Source organism: Gossypium raimondii, chromosome 3, assembly GCF_025698545.1.
Source record: "Gossypium raimondii isolate GPD5lz chromosome 3, ASM2569854v1, whole genome shotgun sequence".
NCBI lineage: Eukaryota > Viridiplantae > Streptophyta > Magnoliopsida > Malvales > Malvaceae > Gossypium > Gossypium raimondii.
Window position 1 is genome coordinate 39,122,650 of NC_068567.1, and position 15,209 is coordinate 39,137,858.

Genomic DNA, 15,209 nt, shown 5'->3' on the forward strand with positions numbered 1-15,209 from the left:
ACTGGCAATATGTGCCTGCACCATCGCCTCCAACCCTCTTATGCCTTGGATATCGAAAGTGCCAAATTTGGAGAGGTCGACCGAAGCACAAAATTGATATTTCAGTGACAATACTCTCATCTGGTTGGATCTGACAATTTTCGCCTAATTCTTCCACGTAGCTCTAACAATTGTATGTTCGGGTTAAAAGCCAACCGCATTGTGTTCTTTAATAAAAAATGAACCCATTCTCAGTGTCACGCACTTTATCGTTGTAATAAAAAATAACATTAATTCGTCCTCATTTTCAACGAAATAACTAGTTACACATGTTCGAAACAAAAACATTATGCAAAAAATAGTGTTGTAATTAAATATAAACAACATAAATCGATCCTTACTTGATGCAAATTGCGTGGTAGCTCCAAATTATGCCTTATGTGCGAACTTCATCTTCTTCCGATTCTTCTTACGATTTGTTTTTGCTCGTAAATGCCTTATGTCACTCAATGTTAAAAGCCACTCTTTTGTACAGCTGAGGTGAGTGGCAATTGATTCAAAAAAATTTCCCAGGTAATGGGGAGTTAAAAGTACTAGAGGGAAAATGCTCCATACGTGTATATATATAATCCACTAAATGCACTAAAAATATTAAAATAAAAGTTTTCTAACACATTAAAAATAAATTAAAAAATATTTATATTAAAAAATAAAAATAAAAATAAAAATTTATTGTATTAAATATAAATTTTAAAATTTTATATTTATTTGTGTTATTTAGGTTGATAAGTTTTTTTTTTTAAGGTTTTAGGTGATGAGTTTATTTGTTGTTGGGTTAGTGGTTTAATATAAATATAAATATAAATATATATAATTATTATTTAACATATAGAATTAATATAATTTTTTATAACATAATATATTTAGGTTGAGTCAAGCTGGGCTTGGGCTAAAAAATTTTGCCCAAGACCTGATCCATATAGAAACGAGCCTTGAATTTTAGCCAAGCCCTTTTTTTGGGCTTTATTTTTTGTCCAAACTTTCTCATTTTTCAGGCGAGCCTTTGAGCTTGGGCGAGTGCTCGACCAATGAGTAGGTTGAGTCACAAGTTGTATCTAAACTATTTTTGTCCAAGTTGATGCATCTATCATTAGTCAAACCCGTTAAGTCTTTTTAAAAAAAAAAAACCAATTAAAAATTACCATGTAGAGAAAACACACAAAAAAATATTTTCTTTATATATAATATTAAAAATTCATAAAAATTAAAATTTTAAAATAGAGAGAATTGATTCAATTAATTCAACATACATTTTTAACTTGGTTCAACTAATTTGTATTGGTTCGCGAGTCAATCAATTCAACTTCTATCTTTGGACTGAATCAATCCAATTGCTCAATCCAATTTGGTTTTGAAAATACTAGTTTTGATTGATGAAAGAACTTATTCAATCCCGTCAAGTTTAGCAAGTAGGCAGTAAAGTTTAGAAACAGAATTAATCACTAATATCTCAACATTGAAAGAGTCAATTTCAAGTATTGTTGACATTACTTGACATTATATTATAAAAGAAGAGAAAAGAAAAAACATAGAAAAAAAGAGAGAAATAATGTAAAATAAAATAAAATAATTAAAATTTATTTAAAGATTATATGATGTAACAGTCTATTATTAGCTAAATTCTTTTAACGGAAATAATATTTTATTGTAAAATGAGTAACGATGAAATAGTTTAGATATCACTTATGACTAATAAAAAATTTAGATATTAATTTAAAAAAATATTATTTAGATACTAATTTGTGTTAAACCTTTTTAATTAACAGAAGTATCAAACTTGAAAGAAAATAGCTTGAGTAACATTTGTGAAAAAAAATAGGGACGAAGATAATAAAAATGGCATGGTTTAGGTATTTTTTATTTATTTCACGAGGTTGAATTAAAGTTTGGCATTCCACTTCTCTATTTAAACTCAGCTCCTCGTCTCTTGTGCTCTAAACTCTCCATTTCCTTCCTCCTGAGATCATACCATCCCTGTAAGCCAGGAATTGTGAAGTTCAACTCTTATTGAACACGCGTCTCTGGCGAGGATGTCCCTGGAACATGGTTTTCTGTTGCTCCGATCACCTTTGTTGAGCTTAGAAGCATTTCTCTGGGCTCTTCTCTTGGTTGGAACCATTGCCTTGTGGCTTTCTCCGGGTGGGATTGCATGGGCTCGGTTCAGGTCCAAGACGAGGTTCTCCATTCCTGGTCCAGTTGGGTTACCACTACTGGGGTTACTCACAGTGTTCAATGGCTCCACTCCTCACCGTATCCTTGCTAAGCTTGCTAAAACCCTCAACGCTGTGAAGTTGATGGCTTTTTCTGTCGGATTCACTCGGTTTATCATTTCTAGTGACCCTGAAACTGCAAGGGATATTCTCCACAACTCAGCTTTTGCTGATAGGCCAGTTAAGGAGTCAGCCTATGAGCTATTGTTTCACAGGGCAATGGGTTTTGCTCCTTTCGGAGATTATTGGAGGAATTTGAGGCGTATTTCAGCTACCCATTTGTTTAGTCCCAAGAGAATTGCTGGCTTTGAAGGGTATAGGCGTGAGATTGGTATCAAGATGATGGATGAAATAAACGGTATAATGAAAGCAGGCGATGAGGTCCAGATTAAAAAGGTTCTGCATTTTGGGTCGTTGAACAATGTGATGGCGACTGTGTTTGGTAAGAAGTACGACTTTGAGAAGGTTGGCGAAGGGTACGAACTTGAGGAGCTGGTGAGTGAAGGGTATGAATTGTTGGGGATATTTAACTGGAGTGATCATTTCCCTCTAATTTGTTGGCTAGATTTGCAAGGTGTAAGGAAACGGTGCAGGAATTTGGTTTCAAGAGTTAATGTTTTTGTCGGGAAAATCATAGAAGAGCATAGGCTGAAAAGGCTTAGTGAAGGCTTGAACGATGATAATTGTAATGTTGGGGAATTCGTTGATGTTTTGCTTGATTTGGAGAAACATGAGAAACTGGCTGACTCCGATATGATTGCTGTTTTATGGGTAAGATAAGAATACAACACTTGCCTGCCTCTTAAATGAATTAGCTTTTGCTTTATTTTGTCGCGAGCTTTGCATTTTCATCACTCTGCATGGTTTTGCAGGAGATGATTTTCAGGGGTACTGACACTGTGGCGGTCTTGCTTGAATGGATTTTGGCGAGAATGGTTCTACACCCAGAAGTTCAAGCAAAGGCTCAAGCTGAGATTGAATCTGTTGTTGGGAAATCAAAGCATGTCTCAGACTCGGACATTCCTAATCTGCCTTACCTTCAGGCCATTGTGAAAGAGACTCTTAGGGTGCATCCACCAGGGCCTCTTCTCTCATGGGCTCGCCTTGCCATCCATGATGTTCATGTTGGTGATTATTTCGTTCCAGCAGGAACTACAGCAATGGTGAACATGTGGGCAATCACTCATGATGAAAAACTGTGGGAGGAGCCAGAAAGGTTCAAGCCAGAGCGCTTCATGGAAGAAGATATTAGCATTTTGGGGTGTGATCTTAGGTTGGCCCCTTTTGGTTCTGGTAGGAGGGTTTGCCCGGGGAAAGCCATGGGTTTGGCCACTGCTCATCTCTGGTTGGCTCAGTTGCTTCAACGTTTCAAATGGATTCCAACTGAAGACAGAAACGTGGACTTGACTGAACATTTGAAACTGTCCTTGGAAATGAAGAACCCACTGGTTTGCAGGGCAATACCAAGGGTTCCCTGAACTCACTTTTGGTTTGCTTTGGCTTGGTGTTTACTTTTATGCTGTGTGATGTTTCGTGACAGGATAGATGTTTGTTGCATTTAGGGTTTCCTGTTTTAGCTCTAGATAAGTTTTCCTGGAAGTGGACTTGAAACAAGGTGTACGATCTCGTAGTGGCAGCTACTATTTTATCTTTTTTATGAACGTCGTTTGGTGTGAAAGCTAATGAACAATCTTCTGCTGTTGTACACGTCCGTTGTTATGTTGCTTGTTTCACGTTGTAGAATGTTAATATATATGCACATTGCTAGTTTGCTACTGGTTTTTGAAAGGAATTAATATCCATGCATCTAAGTTTCGAGGACCTTGAACCATAAATAAAATATGAAATGGTGGTCTCTTAATATCTATTTATATTTATTCTATCATAGACATTAATGAAGTTTTTTATTTGTTGTAACTTCCCTTGGTGACTCTTTCTTTGGATTGCATTAGTTGAATTAAAAACATTTATACTAGCACAGAGAAATAGCGTGTTCCATGTTCTTTTAGATTACATTAATAATATAATATAATAACAAACATCAAATCAACTTTTATTACTTTTTATTGATTTTCGAAAATTTGAAAATTTATTGTTTTTATTATTTAATTGAGTTTATTTTATATTTATTAAATTTATATTTTACATTGTTTTTACATATTGTAATAATTTATTTATAAATAAATACATCAAATTAAATATATAATAGTACTTAATTATTAAGCTAGAATATTAACAGTCATAAATTAAAAACAACCAAAGCGAATAGATATTTCTAATTGTGTTATAAAAAGAAAAAAACAAATATTGAATAATGATAAATTAGCTTCCAAACCACAATTAGTACTACAAACTAATAATATTATCCAAGTGCATAATTAGTAGTACACACATGATGACTACAATATTGTCCAAGTGCATTACTAGCATTACTAGTATTACACCATATAATTAGTATCACACCACATTAAAACATCAATATCTTTAACCTTGAGAAAATTTTTGAAGCCAATTTTTTCTATACTTCGTACTTTTAGCAAAGAAAACTTTGACCTCGAATTCACAATCCACAAGATAATCAAACACACTACAAAGGAAGTCGTTAACAAATCCTTCCACCTCCATTGACACCACTTCTCCGTAAAGATATGGTGTCTTATCCTCAGTAAATTGTTCCAATGCATTAGCAATCTTATCAAGTTGTTCACTCACAAATTTAATTTTTTTCATCAATGACACTTTCTTGAATATTTTTTCTTTTATTTTTAGATGTGCCAAATGAAGATACTTTTGTTCTTACCTCCTCAACCTCTTCATTATCGTAGTTTACAAGCATTGAATCTCGGTTACCATCATCCAAGTCTGTGTCAGCAAATGTTCTGGCAAAACTCCCTGTTTCCATATCTTTGCCAACAACCAAATCCATTTCATCATAATGATCAATGCTTTTATTCAAAAATGGTTCATACTTCTTGTGTGCTTGCTAGATATTATACACAATTAGAATAATAAGTAAAAAATAACTAAAATATATTTAAAATATATATGTATATTACCATCACTATTTTGAAAGTGTTAGAAAACTTATTTACTTTCTGGACCTTCTCTGCAAGAATTTCGAGAAAAAGATGTTCCATTGGTTTTGTCCACCCTAATTACTTTATTGTCCCTTCTTTGTTGCCCTTACCCATTCTACATCAATAATCTATATTATCAATAATTTCAATATCCAACAAGCTAATTTCAATATCAATATCTAACCAACATTAAAAAAAAAAATACTAAAACATACATAACATTGAAACGTTAACCTTAAGCCCTAAACCTACCTAATGTTTTTAGCCATATAATCAGTCCACATAGTTTGTGCAATTTCCTCTCTCTTAGTAGACCATTCTCTTGCTTCTTCTCTTTCTTCTTTCTCCGTAAGAGTTGGTATTATCAAATCCGACTCAGGCTTATCAATAATCCTTGATTAAGTAAATCATTAGGATCAACTCTCATTATATGGTTATGAATGATACAAAAAGCCAACACCATATCTACTTGGGTTTGAAAATTCCAAAATGGTTTAGCATCTAACACACAAAACTGTTTATTCAAAATCTCAAAAACATGTTCAACAATGATTCACAATGATGAATGACGAAGATTAAATAGTTCCTTTGCATTTTCTGGCCCTTAGTCACTGAACTCTTTTAAATGATATCGAACACCACAATCTGGAGTAATATATCCATTTTGGATGCCATATTTAGCATCAGCAAGATGATATTTACCTACAATTTTACAAAACATAATTATTACTAATAAATTATGAGCTTACTTGAACTATTTGGTATTTAATGTTAATTCTTACATTCTGGAATTCTTAATCCTCCTGGGTGTGCAAGTGTATCACTTAAAATATGAGAATCATGTTCACTACCTTCCTAACCAGCTAGAACATAGGAAAATTTCAAATCAAATGTAATGACAGCCAATACATTTTGCGCCGTCCCCCCTTTACGGCTACAAAATCTTCCTTGAATGCTAAGTGAAACATATGCACAAACATGAGTTCCATCTAATGCCCTAATACTATCTTTAAAATAAGGATAAAACCTTGGATTGTTTCTGATATCACTAGGAGTTGATTCATTAGGTAATCTAATAACTAGTTTATACAATTTCAAAATCACTCTTAATACAACTAAAGTAATAACGAATTGTTTCAGTTGATCTATTATTGATCCAATCACTCGAAACCTTACATTATGACCAATCATATGTAAAAATATAACTTCTTGCTCCCTAATATTCACCAATTTAGTTTATTGTAACAAATTGTTTGGACTAAAAATGTCTCACAAATTTAAAAAAAAAACAATCAGTCTCATCCTTATCACATCAATACAATGTTGATCACCTCTATATAAAATACTATTAATATAATTTTATCTTTCATAATCTCGATTTACATGAGGGTGAGAAGAGATTTCCTTCCTAGTTTTTAATTTTTTAATCCAAAGAGCCCCAAAAGCTAAAACTGAAGTCACAACCCCAACAATTGCATTATGACCTTAATTACAGTCTATCTACACAAAATAATGTGACACAAATATTTAATTATTACAAAAAATAATGTCAAGTTGTGTTTAAGCTCAATAACTAACAAAGCCAACATCAACAATAAGCAATACAAACCGAATAGATTTTTGAGCTCTGCAACGAGTTAAAACTTCATAAAAACATAAGTGAGAAACTAAAAACAAACATTCAACTGAAAAAGAATGATAGCAAATCATTCAACTAAAAAATAATCATAAAACGGTAAAAGAATTAAGCAACAAAAATAAAAACTTGGGAACAATCGACAACTAACAAAGATATGTTTAGAACATTAGCCAAATGTCATCTTACTATGTGCGAGATACCTCAAAAGTAGGATTTTCATCAGAGTGATCTAATTTCATGCTAATGGGTAACCATAAATCTCTAAACTGATTTTTATATTATTTATCGTGATGTGAAGTTCTCATAGTTATCATTAATTGATTGAGCCTTAAACAATTTAGATTTTTTCTGGCTATAACAGTACAACATCATGTATTGTTATTGTATGATGCCCTTTTTTTGAGAGAAATTGTTCCTTAAACCCCAGTGTCGTCAGAAAACTACTAAAAAAATAACCACAAACTTCGGTTGTTTTTTTGCCAAAATTGTTTTATGTTACTTGTATATACTGATAAATGATATGGGTAAAAAGTTGAACATATTACTGGCAAAACCATAGACTTAGACAGGCCTAAGATCCCTTGATTTTAAGACTTAAATATTAAAGGATAAACAAGTGGATTCACAAGTTGATTCAGAAATAGATTCATAGAAGGCAACTAATTCAGAAATGAATCAAATGATGCAATTGTCAAACAGAAGAGAGATGAGTTGCCTTGGATGGGGGAATCCTTTGAATTAGAGGGATTATAAGCAATGATGGAACAATAAGCAATGAACTTGGGACAAAATATTTTTTAACATATTTTCTTGTTGTTCTTCCTAATTGTTGCTTTTCTTTTTCTTTCTGCTGCTTGAGAAACAACTTTTACGTGAGAGTAAATTTTACTTCACATATTTTTTCAGCCAAGCTTAATTAGAACTTACAACAGGTCTTTTGTTCTTCTACCTTGAATCTATAGATGAAACTAGAATCTTTATATAATTTTCAAAACAAACACTAAGCTACTCAAACAATATTTTTTTTATAGATACTTATAATCTCTAAATCTTGATAAAGATGAAATTTTTAACCTTATTAAGTATAATTTGATAATTATTCCAAGTTGTCAAGTTTATAGAATGCAATTCATTTAAGAATCTTCTTGTACTAGATATGAATTTATAAATTGGTATATCTCATTGTACTCATTTTGACATCTCCTTCTAAAGTGGTTATTTCATAACTAAACTTGTGAAAACAGAAAGGTTTATGACCGGCTCTCTAGAATATAAGACTAAGCATCTTCTTTTATAAGATATGAAAATAAGTAATATTTGAAATATGTTTATTATATGCACAAAACTATTGGGTAAGTCCAAAAGAATTAGCAACCTTTTAGCACCTAATTTGAGGAAAAATGTTGGGAACGATTAGTTTCAACTCAAAAATTAATTCATCATAATATGAGAAAAGTGATACTTTGAATAACAGGTCTAAAATCCCTAAGCTTAGACACAAACAACTAAAAAGTTAAATCAAACTGCATCAAATTTCCCATTTCCTCATTATCCTAATTTGATCATTCTATAATCAAGCTTAGGGTTTTATAAAATTCCAAAAGCTAAAACAAAAAGGCATGATCTTTTTCAATTCTAACCCTCCAAACCATACTAAAAACCAAAACTTGAAACAACCCAAATTAGAGACCATAAACAAAAACCAAAGCAATGGATCAAAAAGGGATTTTTGATTAAACATGGACCCAATATAAAAAACATTGCAAATTAGAGGTAAAGTAAAACTAACCTATAAAATAAACAAGGAAAGAGAGTGAGCTGCTGAAGAGTGGAACCAGTAAAAGACCAGCGAGAAAATCGAAAATAGAAAAATGTCTTCTCCCTCAACTTCTTGTCGAATAAACTTGTTTTGAGACGATGGGATACTAAATCACGACACAGGCAAAGGTGTGTTTGATACAGAGATGAATCTTGGGTCAAGGTAGCAACGAAGGAGGAAGGGGAAGGGGAATGGGAATGGGAAGAGGGTTTAACAAAGTGTTGGGATAAAAAGAGGAGAAAGATTGGAAAATATCTTACGGAAACAAAAGGGTCAGACATTTTCCTAAAAAAAGGCACCATTTTCTCGTGTTTTGGAGAATATTTTATGGTAGGAATTCACTTTTCACTAAACAAACATCTGAAAATGCTGAAAATATTTTCCGTAAAAGCTTTTACAGGTACACGAAAGGACCATTAATATATTTTTATATAAAATTTTAAAATAGGTTAAACTACATTTTGGGTTTTAAACTTGACAAATTTTTTTATATTAGGGCTGAACTTTTTTTTTTGTTTAAGTTAAGCCTTAAACTTGACAATTGTTTTCACATTGGAGCTTAATTTTTTTTTGTCCAAGTTAGGGCATGAACTTGGCAGATGTTTCCACATTGAGACTTGAACATTTTTTTGTCCAAGTTAATACTTAAAAACCTTAAAGTTCATGCTCCAATATGAGAACAATTGTCAAGTTCAAACCCCAAAGTAAAAAAAATTGCCAAATTCAAGCCCCAAATAGTGATTTAATCATTCTAAAATTATAAACCCTAAAATCCTAAACTGTTAAAATTTAAATATTATTAAATCCCAAACCCTAATCTAACACTTTCCATAAAATTATAAATTTTAAATTTTAAAATTTAAAATTATAACTCATCATACCATAAATAAATAAATATAGTTGAATGGAAAGAAAACCATAAACCTTACGTTACTATTACTATTAGTTAATTTTATTTAATTAATCAATAAGATTGAAATATTATTAAGGAGAATTGATCTTGTGTTAGAAATCCTATAATATTAATTTGATTTAAAAAATATATAAAATGACACAATTTTTTAAGAAAAGTGACTTTATGATCATATTAATATAATTAAAATCTGATATTTATATCTTAAATAATTCACATACAATTAAAGATAAAAATATCAATAAAAAAGATTATATATATTTTCTATAGTAGAGTATTTGATACATTAACAATGTACTCTTTTTTATTCCACAAGTAAATTTGGAAAATTGTCATGTATCTCTTTTCTTAAATATTCATTGTTTTAATATTATACTATATTTGTAACCACTCGATAGTTGGGGGTGTTAGAAAACATATTTTCGGGACTCTGTTTTCGTAAACTGGATTTGTAAATATTTAATTAAATATTTACGAAGTTAGTTGGGTAGCTAATTAATTTTTGGATTAGTGAATTTTGTGAAATTAGGAGTTCTTAAGGTATAGGGACTAAGTCGCGTAAGGGATAAAAGTTGAATTATAAATTGAAATAAACTAAAGGGGCTAAAATAACAATTAAGCCATTTAATAAATGGTTGTTTATAGGTGGCCGAATATGGCTAAGTAAAATGCATGTATATATATTATATATATATATTATAATAATAATTAAAATTAAAGTTATAGTAAAAGAAAAGAAAGTGGAGACATGCAAATTAAACAAAAGAAAAAAAGAAACAGAAAGAAAGAAAAAGGAGAAGAGAACGCACGGTACTAGGGGTTTGGAACTTCAAGCTCAAATTGGTTAGTGCAATTTAGTCTCTACACTTGTAAATTTTACATTTTTTGAATCTCAGTATTTTAGACTACCCGACTCATATTATAATTTTTAGTATTGTTCAAGATTTTATATGTTGACATTGTTGAATAGTTTAAGTATTAGGGATTAAATAGATAGATTTTAAGTTAGAAATGGAAAATGACTAAATTGTGAAATAAATTGTTGATTTTGAGCAATAGAGACTAAATTGTGAAAAATTAAAAATTAAGGAGTCGAATTAGAAAAGAGGAAGCTAAATGTGGTCTAGAGTGAAATTAGTATTAAAATATGAAGTCAAATGTGATGATTAAAATTAGTCTCGGTTTAGGAACTAAATTGAAGAATAAGCAAAATATAGTGTGAAAATTGAAATTTAATGTGAAATTGAAATGTGTAATATTAATGTGATTTAATTGTTTTATCCCGTAGCTAACGTCGTACCGAAATCTTTGAGTAAAAAGGGGACGGATAAAATCGACGTCAAATAGCTCAAAAATCATGGTTTGTGTTTCTATAATCCGAATTAAATAGTAGATTATTGCAAATATAATTGTTTGCATATGGTAAGCATTTGAGGTGACTATTTTGGTACTTGGGAATTGAATTAAATTCATAATTGAAATGAAATGGATTGATTTTGTATATTATGAAATATATTGATTATGAATATATGTGTATTGAGAAAAATGTGATTATTAAAAATTTAATATATGGTTATATGTGATGATGTATATTCATGAAATTGGATATTGGTTGTATTTGAAAAGTGAAATGAAACTCTATTAATTGTATCGGGCTGAGTCGGATATAGATGGCATACCATAGGATAGAAAGAGTTCAGGGATTACTTCGACCTCGAGTCGATGAGGCACTAGGTGTCAATTTGCTTCGGTTTAACCGATGAGATACTGGGTGTCAATTTATATAGCGTTGGGCGCAGTTATTACTTCAGATTTATCCGATGAGGCACTGCGTGCCAAATTGGTGTAATTGTTGGATCCGTGTATCCGTCCGAGTCCGTGTCGTGTTAATAGGGGAAAGTAAAATAATAATTTATGTGATTGATATTGAAATGGCAAAGATGAGAAATGAATATGAGATGAGAAAATATTGAAATGGCAAATATGAGAAATGATTATGAGATGAGAAATGAAATATGAAATGATGAATTGAGATGTGAAACTTGAATGAATTCAAGTATTGACAAAAGATATGAATCATGCCATTGTATGAGATGATGTATTCAAATGTTAAATGAAATGCCATTGATATATGCTTTTATATTTGAACATGTGAAAATCTTAGTAGTTGTGAATAAGGAATAAGCAAAAATTATACTATTGAATTGAAACACATGAACATAGCTTACTTGTTGCATTTTGCATTTTAAATACTTATATCAAGTTTATGTTATTCGGATTATAGAAATACCATTGAGTTTTACTTAGCGTGCGGTTTTGTTTTCCGTGCGCAGGCTAGGTACTGTTCGAATTATTGCCAACTCAGCATCAAATCACAAATCCCGAGCTCAAGTGTGTTGATATTTTATTTTGTAATGACATGTATCTGGGGAGTCATTTGTTGATATCGTTTATAAGATGTTGTTAACTTAGTTGCTAGTGAAATGATGGTTAAATGTGTATATGGTTGTGGTTGAGGCTATGTTGGTATGGTAGCCTAGTTTATATTTTGGTATGTGATAGTTTAAAGTTTGGTAGCTTAGCATAATGTTTGGTATGTGCTTAGCTTCATATTTGGCAGCTTTAGTAGTTTGAAAGTTAGTTCAAATATGGCAAGTGTGATATGAATGAAAGTCTTGAATGTTTGATGTGTTGTTGATGTATTTGAACATATAAAATGTGGTACCAATGAGGGTACATTGCTTAGACATATTAGGTGATGAATTTGATGTATTTTGGGCATGTTTAATCGTGTTTTGAATAGGTTAAACGATTGGTAATTGAGTTGCTTATTGTCCAAGTAAATAGGAAATGGTAAACTTGAGTTTTAAGGTACTTTTGGGTGCACACGGCCTGACCACATGGGCATGTGTCACACACGGGCAACACGCATAAGCGTATGACCCAATTTAGAGAGTTACACGGCTTGAGACATGGGTGTGTGTCTCAGTCGTGTGAGGCACACGGCCTGGCCACACGAGTGTGTGACCCCTGAAATCAAAATTTTTGTAATTATTTCCTAAACTTCCAAAATTGTTTCAAATTAGTCCTTGCCTATTTTTAAACTCCTTTTAGGGTCCCGTAGACTCGTAATAGAGGTTATAAGAGTAACTTTTACTATGAATTGGGGTGGATTAGCAAACCTAAATTAAGTGCATTCCACTAACATCATCGAAGATAAATTAAAAAGATAATAGTAGACGAAGTATAGACCAATACTGTGATGCTAATAATTGGAATAATCTTGTATGTATCCTAATTCTGACATTCAAGAAGGGATAAATAGTGATAAGAGTGTAGACAGTGAAAGACTAAGTTTAGCAATGTATAAATAGTGATAAGAGTGTAGACAGTGGAAGACCAAGTTTAGAAATGCATAGCATAATTTATTATTCGAATGTATAAGAATCTAGCATGAAAGTATTAGATTGTCGTGACTTGCCCCTGCATATTATAATGTTATTAGTTCGTTTATATGTTGGTTATGATTGAATTAATTGTTTGATTCGTTAGTAATGCCCGTGACCTAATCCAGCAACAGAGAGGGGTTAGGGGTGTTACAATATTATTTGTAGAGTCTAAAAACTCCACCCACAGTGTACTAAATATTTTCTTTTTTCTATTGATATTAAGATTTGAATGTTATCTTGTTTTATTTATATTTTGAATTTATATTTATAATTTTATATTAATATAATATAATAAAAAAGTATTTTAATTATATTCAATACAAATTATTGAATTAAATTATATATTAGGATTAAAACTAGTATATATATATTCATCTCCTCCATTCCATCAAAGCCCATTCACCTTAATTTATTCCTCGGATTGTCTATTTATTTTGTGCTTCATATGGTCAAAAGCATAGTTCCAACACCTTGCCCTTTCACGAATCATATCATTTAACTAATAAAAATTCTCCTTAATTTCCCTAATTAAGCAAAATTGTTAATGCAAGTCTTTCAGTTGCTCCTGGAGGATCTTTCTTCACTATTCCGGCAGCAAAAGGCTTTGGTGCCTTGGTTATTAAAATTTTTATTTTATTTTTGTCTTTATCAAAATTAATAAATATAATTCAAAATTTTAGTTATAACTCTCTGAAAGTTTATAAATTTATTTATATTGATTTTCTAACACAAAAAATCTGGAAAGAAAACAAGATTTGGTGGCTATAGATGTGCATCATAAAAAGATTTGAGCTCAATTTTTTTCATATAGTTAAAGTTGAATGAGGAGGGAAGGGGGGTCCATATTTTATTGTTCAATTCTTTCATGGGATTCATATATTCTTTTTATCTTCTACAGGGTTTATGCTTGTAAAAAAGCTTTCTACCTTTGTAAAGGGAGATGCAAATGGGTTTTGGATGTCCAAACCAACACTATTCTCATCTCTGTTATATTCTCCCACAAGGCCAGCAGCCATGGGCCATCTTCTTTTCCCTTTCAAAAATGTAAGAAGATATCAGCATCTTTTTAGTGGATGTTAAGATTGATTGGGACGTGCATACATCCATATATATATATATATCAATCATTTTTCCCTCATCCAACCTTGTGTTATCGACGTTGTATGGCAATAATTTCCACCAAAACCAGCAGAATGGGATGATAGAAGTGGACCCCCTCACCATTCAACTCCTTGTGCCGAAAGTTTCATTCACCCTATTGCCAAATTTAATCTGATTGAAATGTACACTTGAACCCCTGTTGTATCCTAGCTAACTCTCTCGTTTATATATCAAAAACAAGTTTTCATGAGTGATAATAAATATATTACTGCAGGAGATGATGACTAACATGGTGAAACCGCACGTATTTGGTATGCAAATCAATTAAGTTGGTTCGAATCTTATTAATTAAAGGTGGTGTTATAAAATATTCCTAATAATAATAATATATAAGGTATTCCATGATCACCAATGATCATTCAGAAATTATAGTGATTCAGTAAACAAGGGATAAAGAGAATGTATAGTGGCATATAATCATCTTTAATAAGTTTACTGTTTTGTTGATTTGAAAAGCAAATAGAAAATTTTGCTTTCATTAGGGTTTTATTTTCCAAAATATTTATCTTTTGTCATTAAGATCTCCAATATTTGTTTTAAAGCTCGTCTTCTACAACCATTGATATTGAGGTATTTGGGGATTTCGTACCCTTAACCTCTTGCTTAAAAAATTCAATATGGATATTTATTCTCCAAACTCTAAAACAAATCTTTTATTTTATTTGTATTTAACAATTAGTAGTCAAGTTATGAATTTAGTCAATTTTACTCTTATACTTTTTAAATTTTGAAATTTTAGTCCTCCTAATTTAAGAAATAGCAATTAAATTTGTTAGGTCAAATTTAGTAAGTGGTGTATTTAGTCTATATTCAATTTGATCATTTTAGTCCCTATACTTTTTGAATTTTCAAATTTTAGTCTTGGCTCAATTAGTGGCCGTTAAATCCATTAACTAAAATAA

The 15,209-nt window shown here is 31.2% G+C and overlaps 1 protein-coding gene across 1 annotated transcript; it reads left to right on the top strand.

Moving 5' to 3' along the window:
* The first annotated feature begins 1,933 nt into the window (after positions 1-1,933).
* On the top strand, positions 1,934-4,024 carry LOC105794247 (cytochrome P450 78A5). Its single transcript, XM_012623327.2, has 2 exons — positions 1,934-3,020; positions 3,122-4,024. The coding sequence occupies exons 1-2, from the start codon at positions 2,070-2,072 to the stop codon at positions 3,725-3,727; spliced, it is 1,557 nt and encodes a 518-aa protein (XP_012478781.1). The 5' UTR covers positions 1,934-2,069; the 3' UTR covers positions 3,728-4,024.
* Positions 4,025-15,209: the final 11,185 nt, after the last annotated feature.

Coding starts and splice junctions, on each gene's coding strand:
- LOC105794247 (XM_012623327.2), top strand. CDS start 2,070: ATGTCCCTGGAACATGGTTTTCTGTTGCTCCGATCACCTTTGTTGAGC. Junction 3,021..3,121: donor ATATGATTGCTGTTTTATGG/GTAAGATAAGAA, acceptor ATGGTTTTGCAG/GAGATGATTTTCAGGGGTAC.